At 35.4% G+C, this 18,190-nt stretch overlaps 1 protein-coding gene across 2 annotated transcripts in view; it reads left to right on the top strand.

Annotated features, from left to right (window-relative positions):
• Positions 1–18,190, top strand: part of UBR2 (ubiquitin protein ligase E3 component n-recognin 2) — a 145,914-nt gene that overhangs the window by 53,166 nt on the left and 74,558 nt on the right. Inside the window, exons 8-12 of one of the 2 annotated variants that reach the window (XM_036769122.1) lie at positions 9,181–9,301; positions 11,665–11,772; positions 12,239–12,327; positions 13,725–13,823; positions 17,669–17,832. In XM_036769122.1, the coding sequence (XP_036625017.1) occupies positions 9,181–9,301; positions 11,665–11,772; positions 12,239–12,327; positions 13,725–13,823; positions 17,669–17,832 (581 nt within the window). Of the gene's footprint in view, positions 1–9,180; positions 9,302–11,664; positions 11,773–12,238; positions 12,328–13,555; positions 13,655–13,724; positions 13,824–17,668; positions 17,833–18,190 lie in introns of both variants that reach the window. The other variant, XM_036769123.1, reaches the window with a different exon arrangement.

The raw sequence follows: 18,190 nt of genomic DNA, 5'->3' as shown, positions 1-18,190 counted from the left end.
ACTGCAAGCAGCCAGAAAGAAACAATTTGAGTATTGTGGAAACACAATCGGAATAACCCAAGATTTAGCAGCTTCTACATTAAGAGATCGAAGGGCTTGGAATACAATATTCCAGAGGTCAATGGAGCTAGGATTAAAACCAAGAATCACCACCCAGCAAAAGTGAGTATCATGCTCCAAGGCAAAATATGGATTTTCAGTAAAATAGAGGACTTCAAGCTTTCTCAGTGAAAAGACCAGAGCTGAATAGAAAATTTGACTTTCAAACACAAGAATCAAGAGAAGCATGAAAAGGTAATCAAGAAAAAGAACAAGAAAAAGAAATTGCAAGGCCTCACTAAAGTTGAACTGTTTTGTTTACATTCCTACATTGACAGATGATGTGTATGATTCATGAGACCTCAGTATTAGGGTAGCTGAAGGGAATATGCATACATGTATATGTTTATGAATATATATGTATATGTGAGTGTGTATATATGTATATATATGTGTATATATATATATGTAGAGAGAGAAAGAGAGAGAGAGAGAGAGCGGGCACAGGGTGGGTTGAAGATGAAGGGAAGATATCTAAAAGAAATAAAATAAGATTAAGGGAATATATTGAGAGAGGGAGATAGGGAGAGATAGAATGGGATAAATTATCTCGCATAAAAGTGACAAGAAAAAGCAGTTCTGTAGGAAGAGAAGAGAAGTCAGGTGAGGGGGAATGAGTGAATCTTGCTCTTATCAGATTTGACCTGAGGAGGGAATACCATACATACTCAATTGGGTATCTTACCCCACAGGAACAAAGGAAGAAGATGATAAAAAAAGGGGGGGGGATGATAGAAGGGAGGGCAAATGGGGGTGGAGGTAATCAAAAACAAACACTTTCGAAAGGGGACAGGGTGAAGGGAGAAAATTCAATAAAGGGGGATAGGTTAGGAAGGAGCAAAATATAGTTAGTTTTTCACAACATGAGTATTGCAGAAGGGTTATACATAATGATACGCATGTGGCCTATGTTGAATTGCTTGACTTCTTAGGGAGGGTGGGTGGGAAGGGAAGAGGGGAGAGAATTTGGAACTCAAAGTTTTAAAAACAGATGTTCAAAAACAAAAAAAAAAAGTTTTTGCATGCAACTAGAAAATAAGATACGCAGGCAATGGGGCGTAGAAATGTATCTTGCCCTACAAGAAAGGAAGGGAAAAGGGGATGGGAGGAGAGTGGGGTGACAGAAGGGAGTGCTGACTGGGGAACAGGGCAACCAGAATATATGCCATCTTGGAGTTGGGGGGAGGGTAGAAATGGGGAGAAAATTTGTAATTCAAACTCTTGTGAAAATCACTGCTGAAAACTAAATATATTAAAGAAAAAAAAATTAGTAACTCCAAAAAAAAAAGATTAAAAATGAGATTAATACAGCTGAATGTAAGAAAACCATTGAATTAATAGTAAAATTAGGAGTTGGGTTTTATGAAAAAAAAAACAATAAAATAGATAAACCATTGGGTAATATGATTTTTAAAAAGAGAGAAAACCAGATCACTAGTATCAAATTAAAAGGGTGAATACACTACTAATGAAAATGAAATTAAAGCAATTCTTAGGTGTTATTTTGCCCAATTATATTAAAATAGATTTAACATTAAGTGAAATGGAAGAATACTTGCAAAAATATAAATTGCACAGATTGACAGGAGAGGAAATAGAATATTTAAATAAACCTATTTTAGAAAAAGAAATTGAGGGGGCGGAGCCAAGATGGCGGCTGGTAAGCAGGGACTAGAGTGAGCTCCGTACCCAAGTCCCTCCAAAAACCTATAAAAAATGGCTCTGAACCAATTCTAGAAGGGCAGAACCCACAGAACAGCAGAGGGAAGCAGGGCTCCAGCCCAGGACAGCCTGGATGGTCTCTGGGTGAGGTCTATTCCACACGGAGCTGGCAGCTGGGAGCTGGGAACGGAGTGGAGCAGAGCCCAGCCTGAGCGGCGTGGACCATCCAGATCAGAAGCCGGGCGGAGGGGGCCCTAGCGCCCTGAATATGTGAGCTGCGGCAGTTACCAGACCCCTCGACCCACAAACACCAAAGACTGCAGAGAAGGTTAGTGGGAAAAGCTGCGGGAGTAGAAGGAGTTCGCAGTTCGGCTTCCAGCCCCGGGGGCAGCGGAGGTGGGGCAGCTACAGCTGTTGTTACTTCTGGCTCCAGGCCCACCTGGTGGGAGGAATTAAGTGGCGGATCAGAGTAGGAGTGCAACAGCCTGCTGAAGATCTAAGCCCAGTCTGGACTGGGGGTTCTTGGGGAAGGAGTAGTGAGGGTCTGACAGAGCTGGCACCTCCCCCCCAAACGTGGAACATAGAACTCGTTAGTCTACAAGCAGTCATACCCCACTGAAAAACTCAAGGGTCAAGTTAGTTGGTTGGGAATATGGCCAGGCAGCGAAAACGCACCCAGATTCAGTCTCAGACTTTGGATTCTTTCTTTGGTGACAAAGAAGACCAAAACATACAGCCTAAAGAAGACAACAAAGTCATAGAGCCTACAACAAAAGCCTTCAAGAAAAACATGAACTGGCCCCAGGCCATAGAAGAGCTCAAAAAGGATTTGGAAAAGCAAGTTAGAGAAGTAGAGGAAAAATTGGGAAGAGAAATGAGAAGGATGCGAGAAAACCATGAAAAACAAGTCAATGACTTGCTAAAGGAGACCCAAAAAAATACTGAAAAATACACTGAAGAAAACAACACCTTAAAAAACAGACTAATTGAAATGGCAAAAGAGCTCCAAAAAGCCAATGAGGAGAAGAATGCCTTGAAAGGCAGAATTAGCCAAATGGAAAAGGAGGTCCAAAAGACCACTGAAGAAAATACTACTTTAAAAATTAGATTGGAGCAAGTGGAAGCTAGTGACTTTATGAGAAATCAGGATATTATAAAACAGAACCAAAGGAATGAAAAAATGGAAGACAATGTGAAATATCTCCTTGGAAAAACCACTGACCTGGAAAATAGATCCAGAAGAGATAATTTAAAAATTATTGGACTACCTGAAAGCCATGATCCAAAAAAGAGCCTAGATACCATCTTTCAAGAAATTATCAAGGAGAACTGCCCTGATATTCTAGAGCCACAGGGCAAAATAGAAATTGAAAGAATCCATCGATCGCCTCCTCAAATGGATCCCAAAAAGAAATCTCCTAGGAATATTGTTGCCAAATTCCAGAGCTCCCAGATCAAGGAGAAAATACTGCAAGCAGCCAGAAAGAAACAATTTGACTATTGTGGAAACCCAACCAGAATAACTCAAGATCTGGCAGCTTCTACATTAAGAGATGGAAGGGCTTGGAATGCGATATTCTGGAGGTCAATGGAGCTAGGATTAAAACCTAGAATCACCTACCCAGCCAAACTGAGTATCATGCTCCAAGGCAAAATATGGATTTTCAATAAAATAGAGGACTTTCAAGCTTTCTCAGTGAAAAGACGAGAACTGAATAGAAAATTTGACTTTCAAACACAAGAATCAAGAGAAGCATGAAAAGGTAATCAAGAAACGGAAATTGCAAGGCCTCACTAAAGTTGAACTGTTTTGTTTACATTCCTACATTGACAGATGATGTGTATGATTCATGAGACCTCAGTATTAGGGTAGTTGAAGGGAATATGCATGTGTGTGTATATATATATATATATATGTTTATGTATATATATAAGTGAATGTGTATGTATGTATATATATGTGTATGTATGTATATGTATGTATGTATGTGTATATGTTTTTATATACATATATATGTATGTATGTATATATATAAAAGAGAGAGAGCAGACACGGTGAGTTGAAGATGAAGGAAAGATATCTAAAAGAACTAAAATGAAATTAAGGGATGAGAGAGCAACATACTGAGAGAGGGATAGGGAGAGATAGAATGGGGTGGATTATCTCGCATAAAGGTGGCAAGAGGAAGCAGTTCTGTGGGAGGAGGGGAGAGGGCAGGTGAGGGGGGAATGAGTGAACCTTGCTCTCATCAGATTTGGCCTGAGGGGGAGTACCATACATACTCAGTTGGGTATCTTACCTCACAGGAAAGAAGAGGGAGGAAGATAAAAAAAAATAAAAGGGGGGGGGAATGATGGAGGGGAGGGCAGATGGGGGTGGAGGTAATCAAAACAAACACTTTGGAAAGGGGACAGGGTCAAGGGAGAAAATTCAATAAAGCGGGATGGGTTGGAAAGGAGAAAAATGTAGTTAGCCTTTCACAACATGAGTATTGTGGAAGGGTTATACATAATGATACATGTGTGGCCTAGGTTGAATTGCTTGACTTCTTAGGGAGGGTGGGTGGGAAGGGAAGAGGGGAGAGAATTTGGAACTCAAAGTTTTAAAATCAGATGTTCAAAAAAAAAATTTTTGCATGCAACTAAAAAATAAGATACACAGGCAATGGGGCGTAGAAATTTATCTTGCCCTACAAGAAAGGAAGGGAAAAGGGGATAAGAGGGGAGGGGGTGATAGAGGGGAGGGCTGACTGGGGAACAGGGCAACCAGAATATAAGCCATCTTGGAGTGGGGGGGAGGGTAGAAATGGGGAGAAAATTTGTAATTCAAATTGTTGTAAAAATCAATGCTGAAAACCAAATATGTTAAATAAATAAATTTAAATAAAAAAAAACAAAACAAACAAACAAAAAAAAGAAATTGAGCAGGTCATAAGTGAACTTCCTATAGGAAAAAACATCAGGATCAGATGGATTTCTAAGTGAATTCTACTAAACACTTAAAGATCAACTAATTCCATTATTGTATAAATTATTTGAAATAAAAGGCAACGAAGGAGTCCTACCAAATTCCTTTTGTGAAACAAATATAATGCTGATACCTAAATCAGGAAGAGAAAAAACATAGAAAGAAAATTACAGACTAGTTTCTCTAATGAATATTTATGCAAAAATCCTAAATAAAATATTAGCTAGGAGACTGTAACAATATATTACAAAATTATACACTGTGACCAAGTGGGATTTATACCATGAATGGCAGGGCTAGTTCAATATAAGGATAACTATTAACATAATAGATACATACAGAAAAAGCTTTTATCAAAATATAATACTCATTCCTATTAAAAAACACTTCAAAGCATAGATATAAATAGATTTTTTTCTAAAAATGATTAAAAATAAATCTAGCTAAAATAATCAACAAGCATCTATAATGGGGATAAGGTAGAAAAACCTTCCAGTAAGATCAGGAATGAAACAAGGGTGCCCATTATTAGCAGTATTATTCAGTATCATACTAGAAATGCTAGCAATGGCAATAAGAGAAGAAAAAGAGAAATTGAAGGAATGAGAATGGGCAATGATGAAATAAAACTGCCTTTTTGCAGATGATATAATGGTATACTTGAAAAATCCTATAAATTCAACTAAAAAATTAGTTGAAAAAAAGAAAAAATATTAGTTGAAACAGTAATTTCAGCAAAGTAGCAGGCTGTAAAAACACTTTTTTATGAATAAAGTCAGATTTAAATAATTAGAGAAATGATACTTGTTCATTGGTGGGCTGAGCCATAAAAATTACAGTTCTGTCTAAACTAATCTACTTATTCAGTGCAATCTCATTTAAACTACCAAAAAATTCTTTTGAGTTAGAAAAAAAATAATAAAATTCATTTGGAAGAACGAAAGGTCAAGAATATCAAAGGAAAATTGGGGGGAGGGGGAGAGGAGGAAGGGAAAGAAAATCTGAAACGCAAAAACGTGCAGAACTGAATATTGTAAACTAAAAATAAAAAATCTTAATTAAAAAAAAAGAATACCAAAGGAATTAATGAAAAAAAATGTAATGGAAGGAGATCTAGCAGTACCAGATCCTTAAAATGTATTATAAGGTGGTAATTATCAAAAACTATCTGGTATGGGCTAAAAAATAAAATGGTGGATCAGTATAACCAAGTAGACATACATAGTAGTAAATGATTATATTCATCTGTTTGACAAATGTAAAGATTTAAGCTTTTGCAATAAGAGTTCACTATTTAGTAAAAAAAAAAAAAAAAACCTGGGAAAACTAGAAAGCAGCCTGGCAGAAATTAGATATAGACCAATGTCTTACACCATTTACCAAGATAAGGTCAAAATGGATACATGACCTAGACATAAAGGAAGCTATCATAAGTAAATTAGAAGAGCGTGGAACATATTACCTATCCGATTTATCAGTAGGAGAAGAATTCATGAATAAACAAGAGATCGAGAGTATTGTGGAATATAAAATAGATAATTTTGAATACATTATATTAATAATTTAGTATTTTCCCCAATTAAATATCAAAACAATTTTAACATTCTTTTTTTTTTTTTCAAATTTCGAGTTGCAAATTCTCTCCTTCCCTTCCACCTTCCCCCATTGAGAAGGAAAGCAATTTGACATGTGTAGTCATGGAAAACACATTTCTTCATGACAGTGTGAAAGAAAACACAGACAGAAAAAAAAAACCCAAAAAATAAAGAAAAACTATGCTTCAGTCTGCATTCAGTCAGACTCCACCAGTTCTTTCTGTGAAGATGGACAGCACTTTTCATAAGTCCTTCAGAATTGTCTTAGTTCATTGTATTGCTGGGAATAGCTAACTTATTCACAGTTGATCTTCATATAATATTGCTGTTATTTTGTACAGAGTTGTCCTAATTCTGCTCACATCACTTTGCATCAGTTCGTGTAAAGTCTTTGGAATACAGACCTAGTAGTAGTATTGCTGGCTCAAGCAGTATACAGAGTTTTTAGCTCTTTGGGCATAATTCCAAATTGCCCTCCAGAACAGTTGGATCAGTTTACAACTCCAGCAGTAAATTAGTGTCCCAATTTTCCCACACTGTCTCCAACATTTGTCATTTTTTTGCCCATCAGTAGGAGAATAGCTGAACAAGTTGTTATTATTGTAATGGAATACAATTTTGCTATAAGAAATGACGAGCAAGATGCTCGTGGAAAGACGTATATGAACTGATGCAAAGTGAAATGAGCAGAACTAGGAGAACATTGTGGACAGTAACAGCAATGTTATATGATGATCAACTGTGAATGACATAACTATTGTCAGCAATAGCATGATCTAAGACAATTCTGAAGGATTCTTAATGAAAAATACCGTCTACCTCCTGAGAACTGATGGAGCCTGAATGAAGATTGAAGCATACTTTTTTTCAACTGTCTTTTTCTTTTTCTTTCTTTGTGTTCTCTTTTACAACATGACTAATGGAAATGCTTTGCATGATTGCACATGTATAACCTATATAAAATAGATAACTTTATCAATGAGGGGGCAATGGGAGAAGGAGAGAGAAATAATTTGGAGCTCAAAATTTCAGAAAACAATTGTAAAAAAAAATCTTTACATATAGTTGAAAAAAAATTATGTTAAAGCATAAAATAATTTTAAAATGAACTAAATATATTTACCTAACTGAGCAAAAAACAACTTTAATTGGGATCAGAGAATAATATGATGAGGGGCAGCTAGGTGGCACAGTGAGTATAGTATTGGCTCTGGAGTCAGGAGGACCTGAATTCAAATGTGGCCTCAGACACTTGACACACTAGCTGTGTGACCTTGGGGCAAGTTACTTAACCCCAATTGCCCTGCCTTCCCCCCTCCAAAAAAAAAAAAAACCCACCAAACAGAGAATAATATGATGAACCAGATACTTAGGTGCTAAAAGAAAAGACAAGATTGGCTTCACAATCCATTAAGTAGATCACATATTTTTGAGCTTCTAGTTTAATTGTTATTTTCATTTAATAAAGTTTAAGGAAAAATCAGGCTATAGAATATTTAAAGGAAGTGGGGGGATTGTAATTTTTTTGTTGACTCTGTAATAAAAAAAATATTCATGGCCTATGAGTACCTTGTTTAGAATGTAAACAGAAAAGTTGACACTATCACAGATTTATGTGAATTGTTTAGATGACAGTTTGAAACTTTAACCTGTTTTAGTTTGGTCATCATTAAACTTTCCCGTGAAAATAACACCTTTTTATCATATGTTGACATATTGACTGCATTAACACATTGAGGTAATTGGTAAAGAATTTTTGAAAGGCACATTGGTCAGCATATAAGGAAAAGTTATGGAAATACTAAAGATTTTTTTTAAACTGTTTAGATTTTGGACCAACTTTCTATGGTAGAATTTCTTGGGAATGGTTGTTAGATGTTTAGGTTTCATATAAAGTGTGGCTCATTTTTTCTCATATAATTTGTAAGAAATAAATCGCCATGTTTCAGGTGAACAGGTATTTGCCCTTAATGGCAAATAGTCTAAAATATTTAAGACAAGCCAAGTGTAATGGTCTATTTTGTGCCCACATGCAGTCTTGCACTGTGAAACTTTGAATCCATGATTTCATCAATGTAATAACTTTTTCAATCAGTGAAGATCCCAGGGTCTTTATACTTTCTCATCTATGATTCTTTTCATGTTTTTCCATAAATCCTCCATAGACCTACCAAACATAGGAGAGGCCTTCCTCTTACTCACTCAATGTTAATATTGTTCTATCACTGTTAATAACGTACCAACTGAGCTGCCTCTCTGTCATCTTTTATTCTTATTGCGAGGAAGTATGTAAAAATGGATCATCCCTTTTTCCATTCACAAATAGTCTCAATTAAGTCTTTTACACCAGGTCTTACATTTAACTCATCCTTGATAATTTGCTGCAACCTTGATTATGCATATTATATCTTTTTTTTCCATTTGAGCATCAAATTCAATACAGAAAAAAACCTTTTCACTTACTGGTTTTTTTTTCAAGTAGTTTAGATGTAATGCTATAGCATTCAGAATCAAGAACCTTTTAGGTTATTTGCTATTTTAATTTTCCTGAGACTGTGGTTTTTCATCTAAGTAACATCACTGAAATAATGTCGGCCCTTAAGAATGAGGCTTTTGGGGCAGCTAGGTGGTACAGAGCACTGGCCCTGCAGTCTGGAGGACCTGAATTCAAATGCAGCCTCAGATACTAACTAGCTGTGTGACCCTGGCCAAGTCACTTAACTCTGATTTCTTTGCCAAAAAAAAAAAAAGAATGGGGCTTTTGCAGACTTGAGTAGTTAAGGATCATTGCTATGTTAAACAAAACAATTACTCAAATCTTAAGTTCTGTTATTCATTCTGCTTTTTCTTTTTAAGAGAAATACCAGTCGACAGACTAAACCATTGAAAGTACAAGTAATGCATTCAACTATTGTTGCACATCAGAGTTTTGGTTTGAAGCTTTTGACTTGGCTTGGCAGTATTATTGGATATTCAGGTATGTTATCCACTCTCTTAATAATGGGCTAAATATTATTAAGGAATGTTGTAGCGTCATATCTAAAGCATTTGAAAAAACAGCAAGTGAAGAGATTTTTTAAAACTTGAATTTGATGCCCTCAACAACTCCCCCCACCCCCATTTCATCGATTTGCATGTGTAGATATGCTCAGGGTAATCTATATTTAGTTCTTAGTTTGACTCTTTATTGGTGTTGGTCATGTTTAGACTTGGGGGTTTCTTGTTGTTGTTATTTTGCTACCAGAATGTTTTCCTTTATATTTTTGTCATCAAAATCCTGACTGATTTGTATTTGAGTAATACAGTTAAAATAGAACATCTTGCTTTGCTTTCCTCCATATAGTTTGAGAACTTGCCTATAGGGCATTTTGTATATGTTAATCGTCATTAGAGAATTTAGATCCTTCATGGTTCTCTATTTCTCGTGTGCCTACCAAAGCCCAAGAAGCAAGCATTATTCCTGGCAGAGAAGGGAAGAGCAGGGGTGTGTCTGAGGTCTCCCACATACCTTATTTGAGAGAAGTGCAGAAACAGAGCAGTAACTTTGAGAACTTCCAAGCATTTTTGTCAAATACCTGGAATGTTTTTGCTGTCGAGTTTTCAGTACATTTTCACATTATTTTATGCCATATAGCGATGTGAGATTCTGAAAATTTAGGGGAACCTATTTACTGGCCTATTAAATTGCTAAGTGAATTTCATAGATTTTTTTTACGCCTTCATTAAAGTTTTTTTTCTTTGATGATAATAAATGGGAATATTGATATTTTCATTTCTATTCATTCCATGTTCTCTCAAAAGAAAAATTTCTCATTCTTGAAATTTTAAGGAAATTTTTATCCATTTTTTTTTTAGAGCATAGATCTCCCTGTCTTTCCCAGGCGAAGTCTAGCAGCCATTCATGCCTCTAATACGAGTGTTGATTAGCACAGGAATTTTAACCTCTGTTTCCAAATTGGCCTGGTTTGCCCCTTAAACAGCCTGATAACCTCTTGCTCTTTAGGGTTCACCATATTGGTTTTGGACTTAGTGTAGACACCTCATCAATTTAGTACACTATGGTTCATAACTCCCGAGCTCAAGTAATCCACCACCCTTAGCTTCCCCCAAAATGTGGTATGTACCACCTGAGGCTTTTTATTAAAAGGAAAAAAAGAACCCTTATTTTCCTAATGATCTTAATATTGGAAGGTGACACACAGCAATGATTATAAATTGTCTATTATATTGATTACGGCCAAGATGGGGGGGAGGCTCCTTTATTTGAATACTATTTTTGGTGGGGGAACATAATTTGGAAACTCTTGGTTTGCTTTGTTAATTTTTGTCTTAGTAATTATTTTATATTTGCCTTGAAATAGAAAGTACACATTAGTAATTTTGTCACAGATTAGTTATTTCTTAATATTTGTTATATTATGAATTACATTTTTAAAATTTATGTTCATATTCTAACAAAATGTTTTGTTACCTGTTGTACTTCCAGGCCTCTTTTGTATTGTTTTTCTGCCTAAAGTTGGATTATAAAGTAATACAGAAATACAGATATTGTTTATAAGTAAATACTAACTACAGAATAGGATTATAGATCATAGATTTAGAGGTGGAAAGGTCTTTAGAGGTCACTAAGTCCACCCCCGCCCCCGTTTTACAGATGAGGAAACTGAGACCCAGAGAGGTGAAGTACTTGCCCAAGGTCACAAAGGTAGTAAGTGGTAGTCAGGATATGTACCCAAGTCCTTTTATTCCCAATCCATTACTTATGTATTTACTGAATTTTTAATCATGATTTAGCTGGCACTTAAGATTATTTCAAATTTTATATTTATAAATATTGGTAGCAATAAACCAATTGTTAGTATAAAATTCGCTCAAGAAAAAATTGTAACAATAATAGCATATACCTGTATGTACGTATTATATATGCACACATACATTTTATACATACATACTGCTGAGTAACTTTATAAAGCATTTTCCTTACTGCTACCCTGTTATAATAGGTAGTATATTTGTTATTATTAAACTATTTTACTGATAAAGAGCCTGAGGAATAGAAAGGTTCCATGCCTTGTTCAGGGTCATGAGAATAGTAAATCTCAGACCTGGGATTAGAATCCCCAGATTTTTTTATTCCATTTCTTGGGCTCTTTTTATAGAATACTTTGTGAGTTGGCCATTCATAACTTGCTGACCCTTTTTGTTATTTTACAGATATATTTGAGCTTTGAGAGCATATGTAGAATAGCTCAATTTAACTTGGTATTTGCATTAAAATCGCCATTTAAAATATTTTGATGTCTTCAGTAATTGTTTTGTCACTCTTTATGTCTTTTTAAGATGGACTACGTCGAATATTATGTCAAGTTGGTTTACAAGAAGGACCAGATAGTGAAAACTCTTCTCTTGTGGATAAATTGATGCTTTGCGATTCAAAATTGTGGAAAGGTGAGTCTCTCTAACTTTTTTTAAAGTTAAAAAGGAAATATATTCAAAATAGTAGAAGATTCTTTTTTGAAAAGTTCATTTTAGCAGATGTGTTTAATGGTTTTATGTTTTGAGTAACTGTTAGATAAACTTTAGTTTTCTGTATATCCTTTTACAAATAGAATTTTTTTAGTCAAGAAATTCAGTTTCATTTTTAGACAAATTTAGGGTGTAAATTTTAATATGTTTTCACTTTTGCTATATTGAATTTGTGGCAGAAAATTAGACATCAGTGAGATTCTTTATTTTTAATATATCATTCTAAAAGTAAATATGAATTTCAGTATCTGCTAGTGAAGCACAGATGTACTGTCCCTGAAGAAGAGCTAAAGCTGAAATCCCTGAGCTTTATTATACAGTTTTAAAATTCCTTGGAAATAACTTTGTTTATTCTTTTCCTCATATACCCTGATCTTTTCCTTAATAGGAGCTAGGAGTGTCTATCATCAATTGTTCATGAGCAGTTTACTTATGGATTTGAAATATAAGAAACTATTTGCCATCCACTTTGCAAAAGTAAGTAGTTTTTCAGCTTGGAAAATAAGCACTAAAATAAGCAGCCTAAATAATGGACTGGTTCAGGCCAATAATACATAGAGCTGGCCATTTAACAGCTGATAGCAAAGTCACAGCCTGCAGCCTACAACATACGTAACGAGTGGACATGCAGCTGCTTCCTGAAGATCTCCAGTGGGGAATCACCCGCTCCTACCTCCTGCTGCCACCTGTTCTGTGCTTAGACGTTGCTCATAGTTAGGAAGTTTTTCCTGATATCAAGCCTGAATTTCCTGCCTGTCTCCTAGTTCTTTGGGGCCAGACATTTTAAGTTTACTTAGTATGTATTTAATTGAATTTGTTTAAAGGGATTGGAGTCCAAAAGAAAAATTTAATAAAAGGCAGCTGTTTCTCATCCTTTGTTAATTGCAGAATTAATAGGGCTTCAGAAAAGAGCAATCCCCTTTTTAACTTTCCTGTGTCTTGTCAAACTAATGAAGCCTATGGGTTCTTTCTCAGAATAATGTTTTTAAATGTTATAAAATTCACAGGATTAAATGGAGATAAGTTTTATTGAAATGTAATTATCAAAATGTTTTAAAAATACATTCACAGACTAACCTCAGGTCAATAATCTCTGACTTATTTATGCCAGTACAATGTATATATTCCTATACTTAGCTCTGAATGGAACTTGAAATGGCAAAATGAAGATGGAGATTTTAAAGCTATCATCACTGTGAAATTAAGGTGCTGCCCCTTCTGTGGACTTTTAGATATAGAAGATAGTGTTAGTTTAATATATATATATGTATATGTATATACTATCTGCTTTAAAAGTCATGAATTCTAGGACATGTGCATTTGGATTCTCTCCTCTTTTTAGCAGCCCAAAATTAAATTACCTGCTCTGTAGATAATAACTGCAATGAAGTAAGACCCAGAAATAATATCATCAGGAACTGTCACATTGCTGATATTTACCTCCTCTATTATATAATAATATTTTGAGAATGATTTGTATCTTCCTGTCAGTACTAAGCTGCTTCTGTGTACCTCACAGAAATACGGTAGCAACCATAAAACTAGATTTGGTTCTCAGAGATTATTTGAATGATTTTAGAGGGCAGGAAGACTCCTTTTTATACCAGTACTATCTCTTTGAATTTCCTCAGTACAGACTATTCATTATAACTATTAGAAATTTGGTCCGTGTGGATTAGAGGTGAATTTCCCCCTTGTTGTTTAGAATTACCAGCAGTTGCAGAGAGATTTTATGGAGGATGATCACGAGCGAGCAGTGTCGGTGACTGCTCTATCTGTCCAGTTCTTCACTGCACCTACTCTGGTGAGTAGTGCTCCTCTTTTCTTCTTAACTGATAGTTGGCACTCCTTGCCTTTTTTTGCCTTCTTAATAGAACTATGAGCGTTTGCAGAGTGATTATGTGACAGATGACCACGACAGAGAGTTTTCAATCGCAGACCTCTCGGTACAGATATTCACGGTTCCTTCTCTTGTAAGTACTGAAAGAATAAGAAGAATTTTCCTATTTTCTATTAGTGGCACTAAAGCCTTAAATTTTAGACTACTGAGATTTACATTTGCCCCAATACAATAATGTTCCACCTGTTTTGAAAGCCTGACTTAGGACAACCTCAATCACCTGAACACAGCACCATGAGAAAAAGCTTCTTAGTTGTGAAAATAACTGTCAGAGAACATGTACATTTTATTTGTCAGGAGCATTACACTCAGACTATAACCATTTAGAGTTTCATATAAAATTAAACCTTTGGTTCTTGTATTTATTGTAACCAAACAGCCAAAGGTAGGGGAGCTGCTAGAAGCTGATATGCTGAGACATGTGAGGGAGGGAGGAGGCAACAAAATTATCAGCCCTAGCAGGTGTTACTTCCCAGTCCAGTAATTCATTAAAAAGACTCCTAGTTGCTAAGATAAAATTAAATTATGTTCAATCATTTGTTTAATAAGCCATAGAATTAAGTAATACATCTTTGAAATATTTTTATCAAAAGTGAAGCAGTAAATAATCTTCAGTTATCTAGAAAAAATATAAAAAATATTTTATATCTCTGTCAAAGGCTGTATGCTAGACATAGATACTTAATGAAATGTATTTGGAACACCATTTTCTGATGATACTGGATAAAGGAGGTATTATTGCAGTCTTATTTTGTAGTGCAAGCTCCTTGAGAAATGAGATTGTATCACTTTTTATGTTTGTATTGCAGTGCCTAACACATAGTGGGCACTGTAGAAATGCTTGTTAATTGATTGATAAGACTACTTTTACTTTACCGATCCAGTATTCCATAGTTGTACCGATGTAAGTTATAGCTCCTAAAACTTTGCTGAAAATCTTTAATATAGACTTCTATAAAAATTCCTAGAACACAACATTATTCGGTTGTTAACACTTGCTAGCCCTTCCTATAATAGGAGAAAACCTTCTTTGACATTTACCTCATGTAAATTGTTGTACACTACCAGCATTAGGCCATTGGCATTTGGGAAGTGGTTTACTGTATTTAATCAAGTTCTAAGTGTAACAGAGAAAAGTGTAGAATTAAGTAAAATTATTTACGTTGCTGAGAAATGGGTGAGGATGAAACTGTTGTCAAGACTGATTAGCTTATCTGTTTCAAGCAAATGAGGCTAAATACACAGGCCAGATCCCCTTACAGGTCAGTTTAAAAATTATTCTATGGTCACATTAGGTCTAAGCCTAAACAACCATTCTGCCCGGTATGTGGCATCCGTAAGAGAATGTGGGTAATTCAGAATATATTCCTATGACTGGGAAAACTACTGAGATAGCATGTTCTTCTGGCAGTAGTATCTTTTTTTTTTAATAAGAATGACTGCATATGAGGTTATCCTTTAACTTTTTCTTTTCCTGATTAAGACAAAACCCCACTTTCTTCAAGGTCCAATTTCCCAGCCTTTTAAAAATCATTTAAATTTTTCCCCAAAGTATCATTTATTTTGTATGTCCTTCATCTGGGTGTGACAAAATATTCCATAAAAATCAACATCTTGAGTACTTGTTCATTTGTCAGGGTGCCAGTCTTTTCTTTTAGCACTGGTTTTGGCTTGATTTCTTGCCCAGCCTAACTGTGATGACACCTCCTGCTCCTGCTTGCTTTTTTTTTTTCTCTCCACGTATATTCCTGATTACTTCTGATCACTTCTCGAATTATGATGCTCATGTTGATTTCTGTCCCCGCCGTAGAAAGTGCTAAAGTCTTTTTCCTACTCTTCTCCAAGTTGGTGATTTCCATGAACATAATTTCTTCCTTCTGAATATTGACAAAGGTATTAAATATTGCTGAACCACATCCCATCCCTTAAAAAAAAAAAACCCTCTGTTTGTTGGTATCCATGAAATAATAAGTAGCAATTCTTGAGAGTTGGGTACGAACCAGTTTTGTTCTCAGTTAATAATAGGATAGTTCAAAGAGATTGTTTTCAAATAATTTTATTATATCTTACAATTAGTCTGTATTCCAGTTTATTTGACCAATTTGTGTGTCCTGTCTACACCACATACAGTGCAACTCAAGAGGAGTTGGTGAGCACTGAGACTTATTCTTATCCTATGAATTTTTCCAGAGTGTTAGAGGATTTGCGTTATTTTGAACATACTAAGTTAGGTGTGTGGTGGGAGACTGGCATCTCTAAATGAGGCTGAAAATTACATAGAGTGAGAATGTTTAAGGTAAGTAACAGATTGATATTCTGAAACAAAGTGAAGAGAAGACATATACAAACAAAGTAGAGTCCCAAGGATAGTAAGTGTTACTGTGGTGAATTGGAGCTGTATAATTAACTCTAAATATCCATTTCATTAGAATCCAATTCATGTAGAACTGCACGTTGAGAAACTATTAGGAATTCAGAGATTAGAAAGTTACAGAAGTATCAGACACAAGTATTAGACACAATAGCAAGCCCCTTTTGAGCTTTCCTATTTGTAACTTTGCCAGCAGAACTATAATAGGTTAAGTCAGATTTGGGCTTTGGAATTTCCCTGGGCCAAACTAGTGAATAACTCTTCTTGTGTTGGGTAGAATAGTAAAAATGACCCACTCTATTAATTAATAATTTGGCATCCAGTCAAGAGAAGCAGAACCCTGATCAATAAGTTTAGTGGTTATAGAATCATTTACAGAAATGGAAGGAACTTCAGAGGTCATGTAGGCCAACCCTCTCATTTTATAGATAGGGAAACTAAGAGCCCTAGAAGTTCACTGACTTATACAAACTTATACAGGAAGTAAGTGGCAGAACTTGGGATGTGAACTCAAATCCCTTGACTCCAAGTTCAGTGTTCTAGATTTAGCCTGCTTTCCACTGCGCCACAGTGCATCTAAGCAACTGTATTTTAGCACCAGAATATGAACAAATTATTGGCCCTCAAAAAAAATCTGTGCTCTTATTTTCTAAAACAAGACAATAATAAATACCATATTCTGTTCCATTGATATTTATTAACAGCTTTGAGGTTTCCTTTAGCCTCGAGACTTCTTGTCATCTTTTTTCTCAGTACCTTGGGCTGTATTGCGTCCAGTTTCACTTGAGAGTGAACTAACGAAAACTCTTGCATCTTCCCCTTTGGAACATTTTTCTCTTACCTTTTCCATGCAAATTTCTGAATTTATAATCATCATGAGAGTGTGGTCAACCTGACACAGCTTGTTACTTCCTCTTTGTTTTGTAAATAATATATGCACAGTCTAACCTAGGTAGTCACTAAGTCCCTTCCCGTACACTGGCCCAGATGCTGGGTGATATCAAGTGTACTCAGTGGGGTTGAAAGGACAAGACTTAAGGAACAGTCTGTTGGAACAGGAAAGCAGCATGGGATCATTGGGAACATCAAAAGGTTACATTCTATAATTATAGTTGGAAAGTCTTGACTAAGGAGAATGCATGAAATAAGGTCTGTCACTTCTCACAGAGCTCTTCTGGCATAGATTTCCTATTATATCTTACATTTCTTATCTATTATCTTGTATTTCTTATCTACATATACACATTAATTCAAGTAAATATGTAGCTTAGTTCTGCCATTAAACAGACCATTGTACATTTTAATTTAAAAGCAAGGGCCTCTGTAATACCTCAACCTCGCTGAATAGTTTCTGTCCTCATAAAACAGTGGGAAAACAACATAATTAACAATAACTAAGAAATATGAGGAAATACCTATTATTATCTTGCCTGTTGGGGGTGGGTTAATAGGCCCTAAATAAAAAATATGTATTGTTTATGAAATATGTTTTGTCTACCCAGTGGATAGTTTTTTATTACAAAATATTCTAATATACTTTTGTTTAGGCTCGAATGTTAATCACAGAAGAAAATCTTATGACTACCATCATCAAGACTTTTATGGATCATTTAAAACATCGAGATATCCAGGGCAGGTTTCAATTTGAACGATACACAGCCTTGCAAGCCTTCAAGTTCAGGAGGGTTCAGAGCCTTATTTTAGACCTCAAGTAAGCAGTTGCTTAATTTTTAAACCAATTAAGACTTAAATGTTCAACTGATCAATGCAGTACCCAGCTACAATTCCAGAGGATCCATAATAAAGCATGCTGCCCACCTTCTGAGAGAGAGAGGGGTGGTGGTCTAAAGATAGAAAATGAGACACACATTTTTTGATGTGGCCAATGTGGGCATTTGTTTTGCTTGACTGTGCATATTACTTATAAGATTTTTTCTTTTTCTTTTCCCCCCTCTGGAAAAAACAAAGTGAGAAGGGGGAAAATAAATATTTGTTCATTGGAAAAAAGTAAACTTAGTGTTTTTTAAGACTTTAAGTGTAAAAACTCCTATATTTTTCTTTTTTTTTTT

The sequence above is a fragment of the Trichosurus vulpecula genome, chromosome 7 (assembly GCF_011100635.1).
Source record: "Trichosurus vulpecula isolate mTriVul1 chromosome 7, mTriVul1.pri, whole genome shotgun sequence".
Classification (NCBI taxonomy): Eukaryota; Metazoa; Chordata; class Mammalia; order Diprotodontia; family Phalangeridae; genus Trichosurus; species Trichosurus vulpecula.
Note: the sequence above shows the minus strand (reverse complement) of the source record. Positions and strands in the feature narration are given on the sequence as shown.